At 45.4% G+C, this 14,259-nt stretch overlaps 1 protein-coding gene across 2 annotated transcripts in view; it reads left to right on the forward strand.

Moving 5' to 3' along the window:
- The window catches only part of LOC147899659 (putative BPI/LBP family protein At1g04970), a 42,803-nt gene that overhangs the window by 10,077 nt on the left and 18,467 nt on the right, over nt 1-14,259 (forward strand). For both annotated transcript variants that reach the window (XR_015541446.1, XM_087378546.1), the window contains exon 2: nt 10,971-11,110. Coding sequence is in view for 1 of the 2 variants with exons in the window: in XM_087378546.1 (XP_087234672.1) it covers nt 10,971-11,110 (140 nt within the window). In the remaining variant the exon portion in view is untranslated. The remainder of the gene's footprint in view (nt 1-10,970; nt 11,111-14,259) is intronic.

Here is a 14,259-nt window from a genome sequence, read left to right on the forward strand (position 1 = left end):
TGAAAGAATGGAGACAGAGGGACAGGATTCCAGGGTAAATCCTGGTGAATCTAGAGCGCAGTCTACACAACAAGTGTCCCATCACACAACACCTACTCTGGTGGGTAGGATTTCTGTACTAGAAGATGCTTTACAACATATCATGAACCAGCAGCTTCAAGTGAATGCTGGTCAAAATGAAATTAGAGAAATGGTGCAAGCCTTGTCGGCTACACCATCTAGAAATGAAAAGGGCAAAGCTCCAGCAGAGCCAGAGCCCAGTATACACTCATCAGAGCGTGCGAAGGTCAAGGTACCTAATATTGCCAACTATAGACCGGAGAAGTACGCTGGTCGGATGACCGAGCGCAGTTCTGATGTGATCGAGGTTTGGTTACACAAGTGGGAAGAAGCCTTCGTCATTTGTGAAATCAGATCTGATCTAAAGAAAATCCGCGAGACCACTCACCTGTTTTTTGAGGCAGCGGATAGGTGGTGGATAAAGCAACAAAAAGATCAGGTTGCCCCTACCACCTGGGAAGGGTTTAAGGCTGAATTTAAGAAACACTTTCTTCCACCTGACGAAGAGTCCCGAGCTTGGGATGCTTATAGAAACCTTCGTCAGAGGAATTTGTCGGTGGCAGAGTACACTGACAAATTCAGGGAATGTGTTATGAAGATAACAGACCCTCTCCCTATGTCGGTTCAGTTGAAAGACTATATCTATGGACTGAACGACAAGATTAAAATGGAAGTTCGGGCTAAATATGTGACTACATTAGATGAATCTATTGCAGTAGCCCTGAACTATGAGGATGCCAGAGGCAGACCTAGTGGGTTTGTGCAGGCAGGGACTCAGCATGAGTACCCGAGAAAAGGGGGATTAGAGGAAATGGACTTCAAAGGCAAGTGTCTCGCAGCCAAGTGGCCAAACCAAGCAGGTGAAGCCGGTTGAGGGACAAGCAAAGACAAGTACCACCGTTGGGGTGAAAAGAAAAGTAACTCCAATGGCAGCCCAGGCTTGGTCAAAGTCCTCGTTGAACCCTGAGCAAAAAGAAAAAGCTAGAAAGGAAGGATTGTGCTTCGGCTACCTTCAGCGACATCAATGGAAAGATTGTCCACTAAACAAAGACCGTCGCACGGCCAATATGATAATATTTGAATGCGACACGGAAATGCAGGAGAGTCCCAATGCGGAACATATGCAGATGCAATTGGCGAGACCTTCTCAGAGGTTAGTACGTGTGTTGTTAAGTGTGTATGTTACTAAGTTAGTAAGTGGTGCACCTGATAACATCCTTTCAAAGCCCGCAGCAACGGGGTATACGGTTTTCGATGAGCCCGAGTTGATTAAAATGAAAGGACAAGTAGCCAATTATGATGTGATTGTGTTGTTTGACTCAGCGTCAACGCACAATGTAATTAACTCGAAGCTTATTAAGAGGCTCGAGTTGAAAACTAGTCTGTCTGACTATGCTTATACTGTCAGGATGGCGGACGGAAGTTCAACTGAAGTATGGGACCAGAGGGTTACCCAGTTGGAACTTCGAATTCAGGACTATGTTGAGAAGCTGGACTTTGAGTTGACCAGGCTTGCTCACGCAGATATAGCCCTAGGCATAGCTTGGCATTTTTGGAAAAATCCAGCCATTGATTGGAAAAAGCATATTTACCAGTTCAAGATGAACGGGGTAGAATATGTTTTGCGAGGTGAAAAGGATTTACCTCGAGGACCATTAATTTCAGCCATGGAAATTCGGAAGACTCCGAAAGAATTTTTGTGTCTGTGTATAGCATCGGTAGAGTCGATTGATGATGCGTCGACTAGCACTAAGGCTACCCAAGAAGGGAAAATGGCCGAGTTGGCCAAAGAGATATCGGAGAAGTTCTTTGATTGTTTTAGGGATGAGTTACCTTATGGGTTACCTCTGGAGCGGAATGTTCAACACAAAATTGAGCTTATCCCGGGGGCAGAACCTGTAAATAGACCTCCCTATAGATTAAGCTTTACAGAAGAAGCTGAGGTGCGAAGACAACTGGAAGAATACCTCAACCTGGGGCAGATTCAACCAAGTTTTTCACCTTTTGCTTCCCCGGTGATATTAAAGAGGAAGAAAGATGATACTTTTCGCCTCTGTATAGATTACAGAGCATTGAATAATATCACTATTAAGCACAGGTATCCGATGGCTCGGATCGATGATTTGCTAGACGCATTACATGGGGCCGTAATTTTCAGTAAGATAGATCTTAAGTGTGGCTACCATCAGATCCGTATTAGAGTCGAGGATGTGCATAAAACCGCTTTTAGAAGTAGGTTTGGACATTATGAGTTTTTGGTAATGCCCTTTGGACTTACCAATGCTCCAGCTACATTCGTCATGCTTATGAATGATTTACTACGTCCGTATATTGGAAAGTTTGTAGTACACTTTATTGACGATATTCTAGTATTTAGTAAAAGTATTACTAAGCATCATGAACACTTAAGAATAGTGTTCAGCACTTTGAGGAAAGCCAGTCTTTATGTAAATAAGAAGAAAACTATACTGTGTATGGTTAGACTTGAATACTTTGGATTCATAATTACTCCAGAGGGGGTAGAAATGGATCCAAAGAAAGTGGCTGTGATACTGACTTGGCCAATCCCTCAGAGTCTGACCGCTTTGCGATCATTCTTGGGATTTGTCCAATTTTATCGAAGGCATATCAAAGGATATTCCGAAATAGTATCGCCATTGACTAATCTGACCTCAAATAAAGTACCTTTTATATGGGGAGAGAATCAACAAGAAAGTTTTAACACCATAAAACAAGCTGTGGTCACAGGACCGGTGTTAAAAATAGTTGATCCCCAAAAACCGTTATTCTTGGAAACCGATGCAAGTGGCATTGCGGTAGCAGTTCTCCTCCAAGAGGGAAGACCAGTAGCCTTTGAAAGCAAGAAGCTTTCTCCCTCTCAAAGAAATTGGCCAACTCATGAATTAGAGTTGTATGCTATTGTCCATGCTTTGAAAACATGGCGACATTATTTGTATGGATTAGAGTTTTATGTGGATGTTGATCATGATACTCTGAAACATTTTTGTAAACAACCTGACTTGAGAGGCCGCCAAGCTAGGTGGGCAAAACTCATGCAGGAGTTTAATTTGACGATTCGGTACCGAAGAGGGAAGGATAATAAAGTTGCTGATGCGTTGTCACGCTTTATGCATAACATGAGTTTCACGGTGTTAGAGAGTGCTCTAATGGCTGAGATTAGAGAAACTCAAAAGGTGGACGAGTTCGTCCAGAGCCTATGGCCTAAGGCTCATATGTTAAAACCCAGGGAAAAGGATGACCTGGCATCCAGGAAAGGCCAAACCTATGTAAGATATACCATAAGGGATGGTATGCTGAAAAGAAATGGTAAGGTAGTAGTACCTAATCAGAATGATCTCAGGTAGAGAGTCATTCGACAGTGCCATGATAGCCCATGTGCGGGACATCCAGGAGTCGAGAAAACATATGATCTCGTGAAGCGAGATTTCTTTTGGCCAAAGATGAAAAAGCATATTCATGAATATGTGACACGTTGTTTTTCGTGTCAGGTAAGTAAGGCAGAGCGGGTGAGGCCACCCGGACTTTTACAGCCCTTGGAGATACCACTAAGTGGGAGAGCATTTCCATGGACTTTAGTGTAGGACTGCCTACGACACAAGGTGGATATGATTCTATCCTTGTGGTGGTTGATCGTCTTACCAAGATGGCTCACTTCATTCCGACTAGAGAATCTGTTAGTGCCCCGCAAGTGGCGGATTTGTTTATTAGACATATATTTCGTCTGCATGGATTACCCAAATCCATAGTGTCAGACAGAGATGTCAAATTTACCGGTCATTTTTGGACTGCGGTATTTGAGACACTAAGGACTGAGTTGGGAACGAGTAGTGGGGATCATCCAGAAATGGATGGTTAGACAGAAAGAATCTGTAAGAAAATAATACGACGTCTGTGCTTAACAGATAACAGAATCTCGTATGCAAGAGAGAAAATAAGATAGTATGGAGAATAAAAAATTTGATTACTGTAGAACTGATACAATAGATGGTGCTGCCTCCCAACCGTGCGCTCCTGTGAAAGAAGCTTCGATGGCGTGCCGAAAATAGTAGAAGACGGAGGCTGGATGCTAAGGAATCAGGGTTTCTGTAGCCAGTGATGAAATGGGCTTCACGGGCTTGCTCTTATATAGCCACCAGTCGTAGTCGGTTAGGCTCAATTGGGTGGCCGACCCAGTCCGCCCAAAACGGTCGACTGAAGGTCGGTCCCGAAATAGGCCACTGACCATACGATAGAACCGGTGCGCAAAACAGAGCAACAGCCATTCGGAATCATCTGAGGCTCCAAACGGGCCCCGCAACCCAAGAGTGGACTGCCCCGGGAAATGCTCCGTCTACCCTCAGTGCAATCAGTCAAGGGATGCCTTCCCGCACTTGCATGTAGCCTAGTTGGCGGTGTGCCAACTCTATCTGAAGCCGTTCAGCCATCAGGCCATACATGGCCCCCATCTGGTGTCCAAACCAGGACCTACCGGATAACCAAGCTACTCAAATGCCTTCTCCTCATATGGGGGGCTTACAAGTAACCAAGCTACTCAAATGCCTTCTCCTCATATGGGGGGCTTACAAGTAGAGTTAGCTGGTTCCTGCGTAGTTACACGAGAGTGGAGTATTGATATCTAACACCCCCCCTCAATGTCCACCCGCAAGTGAACTTACTTTTTCGGCCCAATGCCAAGTCGATGAAGATGCCTCTCCAGCAAGTCCCTTCCAAGAGCCTTCGTGAAGATGTCCGCAGCATTCTCTGTAGTCGGGCAGTACACCAAGTCGACCTCTCCATCCATGATGAGCTCACGTACAAAGTGATATTGAATCTCAATGTGTTTTGTGCGAGCGTGGAACACCGGGTTCTTTGCAATCGCCATGCAACTTTGATTGTCACATGATAACTGTGTAGACTTGTTCTGCACTGCACCCATGTCCCCCAAAATCCTCCTCAACCACACTGCCTCGCAAGAAGCAAAGCATGCAGATTTGTACTCGGCCTCGGTAGAAGAAAGAGCAACTGTGGGTTGCTTCTTGCTGACCCATGACACAACTCCAAATCCAAGTGAGAAACAGTACCCTGTCACTGATCTCCTGCTGTCCACATCTCTTGCTCAATCCGAGTCACAGAATCCGGTCAAGATGTTGCCCTTGGTATAGGTGATGCCATAATCAAGTGTGCCTTTGATGTATTTCAGCACCCGCATCCCTGTCCTCCAATGGTTCTCCCGGGGCTTATTGGAAATCTGCTAAGTACACCAGTCGCAAAGCTGATGTCCGGCCGTGTGTTGCACAGGTAGATCAAGCTGCCCACAAGCCTTCTGTACTTCGCTTCGTCCACCAGTGGTGATGAATTCTCGTTTGAGAGCTTTGCGTCAACCTCCATAGGGGTACCAACTGTCTTGCACTCAGCCATGCCAAATGCCTTCAGTATCTCTCCAGCATACTTCAGCTGTGAAATGAAGATCTGTTTCGGCTCCTGCCAAACTTCAATCCCCAAGCAAAAATGCATCAGTCTAAGGTCTGTCATTTCAAACTCTCTTCCTAGCAAATTCTTTGTCTGCGAGATCTTCTCTTCATGGTTCCCTGTTATGACAAGGTCGTCCACATAAAAGACCACGATCATACACCTGCCTCCTTCTCTGAAGATATACAAATTTGCATCAGATGGGCTCCTCCTGAACCCGTTTTGCAGAAAGTAGGCATTAATTCGCTGGTACCACGCTCGTGGGGTCTGTTTCAGCCCGTAAAGTGCCTTCTTCAGTTTGCAGACTTTACCTTCTGAACCGGGGATCTCAAAACCTGGTGGTTATTCCACGTATACCTCCTCCTTGAGATCTCCATTCAGAAAGGTGGATTTCACATCCATCTGAAACACGGGCCAACTTCCCTGGGCAGCTAAAGCCAAAACACTGCGAATTGTGGTAAGTCGAGCTGTGGGAGCAAAAGTATCTTGATAATCAAAACCATGTACCTGTGCAAATCCTTTTGCCACGAGCCGAGCCTTGTACTTATCCAACGTGCTGTCGGACTTATACTTGGTCTTGTACACCTACTTGGTTCCGATTACCTTGCGTTTTGGTGGTCGATCCACAAGGTCCCAAGTGTTCTTCTTCATTATGGAGCCATACTCTGACTGCATAGCCTCCATCCACCTATCATCGCCCTGTGCCTCTTCAAGACACTTGGGTTCTTCAGCACGGATCACTTCTGTCATGAAAGCATAGTTGACCAAGTGTTCCTACGCCCTTCTTTGCTTCTCTAATCTCTTGGACCAGCGGTGTTCGGATGGTTCCTCCTCAATGGCTGGAGGTTCTCTGCCGTCCAAAAGCTGCTTTACCCACTTCGGGAATGGCCGTTGCCGTTGTGGTTCTGCAGGCTCTTCTTCATCTTCTTTGTCTTGAATCCTCCCAAGCACCGTTGGGGGAGTTCGGTCTGCTGTTGGTGGCGGTACTGGATGGATATCCTGGTCCTGGTTGTCTGGGAAGGAAGCATCCTCCTCCAATTGATGCGGCTGTTCTGAGAAGACCACATCACCACTTACAATTACCTTCTTGGTAACAGGGTTATAGAGACAGTAACCCTTCGCCTCTTCACTGTAGCCCAAGAAAATACACTTCCGGCTCTTCGGTTCCCATTTGGTCCTGGTAGCATCAGGGACATGCACAAAACAGTCACATCCAAAAACTGTGAAATGTGCAGCTGAAGGTTTCTTACCAGAAAAGGCTTGCAGTGGAGTCATCACGTTCACAGCCTTCGTGTAGCTACGATTGAGGATGTAAACTGCAGTGTTACATGCTTCAGCCCAGAAAGTCTTTGGCAAATCTTTCCCTTTCATCATACTCCGGCCCATTTCGCAGATGACGCGCATCTTGCGTTTTGCTACTCCATTTTGCTGCAATAACTTTCAAATTCAGTCGATGTGAACTCTCCATCTCTGTCTGATCTCAGCTTCTTCACCTTCCTCCCCGATTCTTTCTCGACCATTACATGCCATTCCTTGAATCTTCTGAAAGCCTCGTCTTTCGTCTTCAGGAAGTATATCCATATCCTTCTACTGTAGTTGTCGATCAGCATCATGAAGTAGAAGGAACCACCCAAAGCTTCTGTCTCCATCTTTCCGCAGAGGTCCGTGTGAATGAGCTCTAGAGGAGCCTTTGCCCTACTGGCCTCTTTAGGAAAGGGCTGCCGATGCTGCTTGCCCATCATGCAAGCTTCACATACATCGGGCAGATCTGAAATTTCTGGTAGGTCTGCAATCATTCCACTTTTATGCACCTCCTTCAAAGAACTAAGGTTTAGATGACCAAACCTCTCATGCCACAGCTTAGTGTTCTTCACATCCACTCGAGCACTGAAAGCTGAGAGTTCGTAAATGTTGTTGCGCCGTGTACCTTTACGAACGACCTTCCCTTGAAGATCCAGGATCTGTGCACCATTCTTATCGAATTGAACTTTAATGTCCCGATCCGTGATCGCGGAAACGGACAATAAGTTCCTCTTGATGTCTGGCACATAAAGAACATCGGACAACTGTTTTACAACTCCATCTGACTTGAGAGCAATCGTACCTTTTCCTTTTGCTGGACATTTTGCATCATTGCCGACTGCTACCATGATGTCATTCCCTACCGGCTGTAGAGAGGTATACCAATCCTTCCGACTGGTCATGTGGCGCGATGCACCACTGTCAATGATCCAAGGTTCATCCGCAGATACATGAACTGCCTCCGTGCAAATCTCCTCAATTGCTACGAACAGCTCTATTGGTACTGCTTGTGCGCTGTTGCTGGACTCTTTCTTGACTCCGTTCTTCTCATCTGCAATCTTCTTTCGGCACTCATTCTGCTTGTGCCCTGCCTTGTTGCAATAGAAGCACTTGATCTTCTTCTTTCTCTTTTTATCATCAGAAGATGGGTTACCAGAGTCCTTACCCTTACCTTTCTTTGATCCGGTCCAGAAAGCCGAATCTTCTCTAGTCCTCGTCTTTTGACGCATCTCCTCCTCCAGAAGCATCGCGCTGAAATCCTCAAAGTTGAGGGGCGGATTTCTATTCTGCATATTCAGCGTCGTAACAAGACTGTCGTACTTTGGTGGGAGAATCCGTATGCACCTTCGTGCTAGATTCTCGCTGGTGATGGTGAATCCAATCGCAGTCATCTGATCGCGTAGATTCTTCACCCTAGTGATGAACTTTTCTGCCGCTTCAGACTCAGACAACTTCTCGTTTGCGAGTTGAGTCTCCAGATTCTGAATCTGCGTCTGATTCTTGGTCTCGTACTAATTTTTCAAGACCGTCCATGCCTCCTCCGCTGTGGTGACATGTTGAATTAACGCCATGACGGAATCACTAACACTGCAGACAATAGAACACAGCGCATCTGCATTTCTTTTTGTCCACGCGAGAATCTCATCCGCAGTTGGTACTATCTGTTGTCTTGCATTGGTTGGATCCGGTCTCGGAACCGGCCTCACGTCCACCCCAGTAGCAGTGTCCCAAAGCTTATATGCGCTTAGGATGGTCTTCATCTTGAACTTCCAGAGAGGATAGTTAGAGCCGTCCAACTTTCCGCTTTTGCCGAACGGTGGGATTCGCAGTCTTGCGGGCTGGGCCATCTCTCACAATCGGCTCGCAAACAGAAATACACTACCAAATCTTCTTGCTAGAGTCCAGGCTCTGATACCATGTAAGAAAATAATACAACGTCTGTGCTTAACAGATAACAGGATCTCGTATGCAAGAGAGAAAACAAGATAGTATGGAGAATCAAAAATTTGATTACTGTAGAACTAATACAATAGATGGCGCTGCCTCCCAACCGTGCACTCCTGTGAAAGAAGCTTCAATGGTGTCTCGGAAATAGTAGAAGACGGAGGCTGGATGCTAAGGAATCAGGGTTGCTGTAGCCAGTGATGAAATGGGCTTCATGGGCTTGCTCTTGTATAGCCACCAGTCATAGTCGGTTAGGCTCAATTGGGTGGCCGACCCAGTCCGCCCAAAACGGTCGACTGGGGTTCGGTCCTGAAATAGGCCACTGACCATACGATAGAACCGGTGCGCAAAACAGAGCAACAGCCATCCGGGATCATCTGAGGCTTCAAACGGGCCCCGCAACCCAAGAGTGGGCTGCCCCAGGAAATGCTCCGTCTACCATCAGTGCGGTCAGTCAAGGGATGCCTTCCCGCACTTGCATGTAGCCTAGTTGGCGGTGTGCCAACTCTATCTGAAGCCGTCCAGCCATCAGGCCATACATGGCCCCCATCTGGTGTCCAAACCAGGATCTACCGGATAACCGAGCTACTCAAATACCTTCTCCTCATATGGGGGGCTTACAAGTAGAGTTAGCTGGTTCCCGCGTAGTTACACGAGAGTGGAGCATTGATATCTAACAGAATCAACCAAATTTTAGAGGATATGCTTAGAGCATATGTGTCATTGAGGCAACATACAGGGGACAAGTGGTTGCCATTGTTAGAGTTTGCCTACAATGATAGAAAACATTCCTCTACAGGGTTCAGTCAGTTTGAGCTGAACCATGGTTATAGGCCAGCGAATCCAACTATAGTTGGAGTACCTCAGAAAGTGCCTAGTGCGGCGAAATTTGTGGTTCAGATGCGGGAGATGCTAGCACTTGCGAGAGCTAACATCCGCCAAGCTATGGATAGAGCTAAGGCGTATGCGGATGAAAACCGATCCGCTAGAGAATTTAAGGAAGGAGAAAAAGTTTTTCTCAGAGTTCCTTCGCACTCTAAGTCTTTGACTGCAGGAGAGTGTGCCAAGTTATCACCTCGATATTGTGGGCCATGGTTAATTCTAAAAAGAATAGGCAAGGTAGCCTATAAATTAGAATTACCACCGGGGTGTAGGGTGCACCCAGTGTTTCATGTTTCTCGTTTAAAGGAATTTTTGCATACAGGTGACTCACTAATCGAAGGTGTTGTTTTGTTTCAGGAGATAGAGGATAATGCAAGACGCAAACCAACAGGAATCCTGGACCGAGGAACAATGCAAGTGTGCAATCGGAAGATACCCACGGTGTTGGTTGCATGGCATGGTCTACCTCTATCAGAAGCTACCTGGGAATCCGTATACCAGTTACGGAGAGTATTCCCAGATTTCATCATCGAGGACACTGATGCTTGAAGAGGGAAGGAATGTTATGCTCTAGCCGAGATAGCATGACCTCGGAAAGATTGGTGGGCATTTTCCCTTAGATGACCGACTTTTGTAATATTTTATGTGCGTTAATAAAATGGTCAAGGGAAGTAACTGCCAAGGTCCTAGGTGAGGGTGTATTGGCATCGACTAGGTGGTTCTGAGTGCTCAGGCCTAGGTGCACCTAAATGTGTAAGAATGCCAAGGGGCAAATGTTTTAATTGTGCCCCAAGAGAGGGGTAAATGGTGTACCAAGTTAAAGGTCTAAAATGATGACATGTGGCATGAGGGAACCATCTAGGGAATTGTGGGCTTGTGGATAGGCATGAAAGGAAAACGAATTACGTATCTTATGTTCATGCGATCCATGAGATAGGCTGGGAGGAAATACGGATGCCAGCGCCTGTGAATTAGCTCGAGAATCGACGAACCAAGAGAGATTAGCTAAAGGAGCGTTTCAGACCAGCTCGACCCAGGTATCAAAATCAAGGAATTTGATTTATTTCCTGAAAAGTTTCTAGAAAATCTCTATCATGGCAAAGGTAGCAAGCCCTTTCCAAAGTGTACTTTAGCTAGAGTGAGATTCCACAATTGAAATCAGCTAAAAGATTGACATCTAAATATTGTAACTTATAAGAGAGATCTATACAAGTTGGGCATTTCATTTTCTTGATAATTTTCATTAGTTTCTTTCTATAGCTTGCTGTCAAAAATTTATACCTATGGACTTATGAGGTGGCAACTTTTGAAAGGTTGAGGGCATGCAAGCAGGGGTTTCTTTGAAGATTCAAGAGCAGGGTGGAGCATTGAACTTGATTATTCTCCAATGTGGAACTTATATTGGTGATCTTGAAGTGCAATTGCATGGCGATAGCTCCTGGATTTATCAATGGTATATCTTCTTCCTTCAAAACATTATCAAATCCAAAATCGCTGTTGTTGCTCCATAATCAGCGTTCCATTGATCTTAGCTCTTTTGTTTTGAGGAGAGTTACTTTATATATGTCTAAAGTTTTATATTAAGTGATTGTTATTCCCTCATGTGCATTAGTTTCTACACAGGCAGTCACTTTTTTCTTGCAATATGCTTTCATATATTTGGAATTTGGCGAAGTGGCATACATAAAAGATCGCATTTTGGAGACCTTTCAAAGAGGATATATAATATAGATGGTGCACATGAAGCTGCTATGTCTATTTAGATATTCATAGAAGTCTGTAGACAATCAAAATAATTCTAGCTATCTGATGTAGAACCATATAGAAGGTTGGAATTTTCTAGATGATAAGAACATATGAAGAGTTTATACAAATGCATGCGGTTGCCCAAGAGATTTCCAGGATAAAAGATTGACAGAGATTGACCAAGTTAGGAGACCTCTAGAAGCTCTTTGTACCTGATGTTTTGTACTTGCGGCAATGCTTAGGCACTCACATAAGAAATGGTAAAAGATACAAATATATCTTTCCATTAGACCCCCGGTTTTGGAATAACATGCCCTGTAACCGGCCTTTGACTAACAAAGGGCAATGTAACTGACACTATTATCTCACAACTCTGAAATACAGCCAACATGAACCATTTCCATTGCCCACAAACAATACTTAGAGCATATAACTTCACAGCATAGCATCACTTAACTATTCAAAACAAGGGAGGCTAGAATGCCCCTACTCAAAAGCATACACAGTGACATATGTTGGCCCCAACACTTGGCGCCCCTTGCTGTATTTATTTAATTACTGGCTAGCTCAAATACAAGGGACTCCTTCAAGAGCTCAGCCGCAGGTGCAACCCAGCACAATGCCAACCCGTGGCCATGCCCGTGACCAACTCCCAGTGCTATTCTCTTGGTTCCCTTCAGTAGCCATGCACAACACAAGTAGAACAACCTGACAGCATGCCAAGCAATGCATCCACATAGATCAAAGCCATTACTGAGCCCAAGGCTTGCCACTGCACCCCCAGGAAGAGAGTCTCACAACCAATGCCCTGATTTTCTCCCAGGCCAACGGCAGGGCAACCAACCTTGCAGAAACTCAGCAAGAATGACAGTAGCATAGAGAAGACAAGAATCCGCCCAACAAAAAGAGCCTATTTCAGCCCCAAAACAGCCCGAAACAGCCCCAAAAAGAGCCTATTTCAGCCCGAAACAGCCCCAAAAGATGGTTGAACAGCAGACAGTAGACTCTGGTAGGAGGGAGCTGCCCTCGACTGACTTCTAGCACCAGCAAAGGTCAAGAGAAAGAGCGTCCAGCACGCTGTAGCAAATCTGCCATGATTGCGTCCACCAGAATGAAGATTCCAGCCCACAAACACCTCAGATCTCAGTGCACCTTGCACCAGCCAGGAGCTAGGAGTGAGGCGTCCAAGAATATGGCCTCAAATGCAGGAAAGGAGGACTTTTGTCGCGAAGAAAGTCAAGAAAACCTCCAAAAAAGGCCCAAATGGAGGCGACCAGGTCGAGGAAGTATGCCATCAGCAGGAAACACCAAGGGGAGGAGAACTGTCACGGAGAAAGCTTCAAAATCCACTTCAGCCAGCAAGAGGGGAGCTGCAATAATCCGCCATCTTCAGAATGAGAGACCTCTAGTAGGGGAGAAGACTCAAAACAGCAAGGAAGGGAAGGGAAGGGCTCCAGGGCCTTCCAGGTGCTTCTAGAGGTGACACCCCACCCAGGTGCCACAAGGCAAGCAGAGATGCCACACAAGCTCCACACACGGACATATGGCAAATGGGGCGTGGGGTTAATGCCCCTAGAGGGGTCAGTTGGCAAACCATGGCCCTAATGCTTGGAACCAATGACCCTAGTTTATAGGACCTCTAGGGGGTCAATTTTTAAAGGATGACCAGAGTAAACCAAACCAATGACCTTAGAAACTAGAACCACTCTAATAGCACTAGGAGTTGCACTTATTGCACATGAAATCAAAGGTACCATTTGGGCATTTACTAAGGCCCCTAGCTTGGCACCCCTAGGCTAAATTGAGTGACAATTAGATACTTCACCATCACCATCACGTCCCCGTGACATACCCCCCTCTTGAAACAGCAAACTATCTTGTTTGCTGTCCCAAAATTACAGCAAATAGAAAAGGGTATCACAATAGGCATAAACAGCGTGTAATCCATATAACAACCATAGTCACATGAAAACCCGTTTCCTCCTGTTCGAAACCTCGAAACGCGAAACATACGAAACGTTTCGAAATAGGATGAAACGCTCTCAACGAAACCTTTGTTTCGCCCAAATCAAAATAAGTGTTTTTGCGAATCCAAGGTGTTTATGTTTTGAATTTCCTTTTAGTATCTTAATTTATATTTCTCTTTGTTCACTCTAACTTAAATATAACATATCTTTTTGTCCCTATAAGGGTTTATATTAAGTATCAATTCGAAACCTATAAATTCGAAACCTATAGGTTTCGTATGAAAAGCCGAAATGAAACGAAACAAAACTTGTCGGAACGACGAAACAACGAAATAGACGAAACATTTCTTGTGACTATGATAACAACATCACATGAAGTACCAAAAATACAATGCACATAACAGCAAGCCTGCAGATCCATCCGTATGGTAGTGTATCAACCATCTTGAGTGTCATGATCACTCATCATAGAAGTCTCACGATAGAAACATTGTCAGCATCAGTGCCTCGGGTGAAACCGCAGTGTCACCAAGAAGCCTCTAGATATCCTGTGAGCCTGTCTACAGTGTGGGTGCGGAGGTGCTACCCCCCCCATGAGCATCCCGTAATGTTCCAAACCTGTGCTGAACCAGAATGAGCGGCTACCGCAGTAGGCTCGAGACCAAATGCCTCAAGGTAGAGCTGTAAAACGTGTGGTGAATCTTTCAATTCATTCTCTTCCATCCAGATCGCATCATTTGCAGGATAATTCTTGCACTTCACTCAATAGCGTCTGGCAACTCTACCATTAACAATCTGATCCTTATGTGCCACAATCTACTCAGGAATCAAGACCTCATCTTGCTCATCAACTTCAGGTTGCTCTTCAACTGGCATATCCTGTGGCACT

Source organism: Dipteris shenzhenensis, chromosome 8, assembly GCF_047967505.1.
Source record: "Dipteris shenzhenensis isolate YYH24624 ecotype China chromosome 8, Dip_SZ_1.0, whole genome shotgun sequence".
Lineage (NCBI taxonomy): Eukaryota > Viridiplantae > Streptophyta > Polypodiopsida > Gleicheniales > Dipteridaceae > Dipteris > Dipteris shenzhenensis.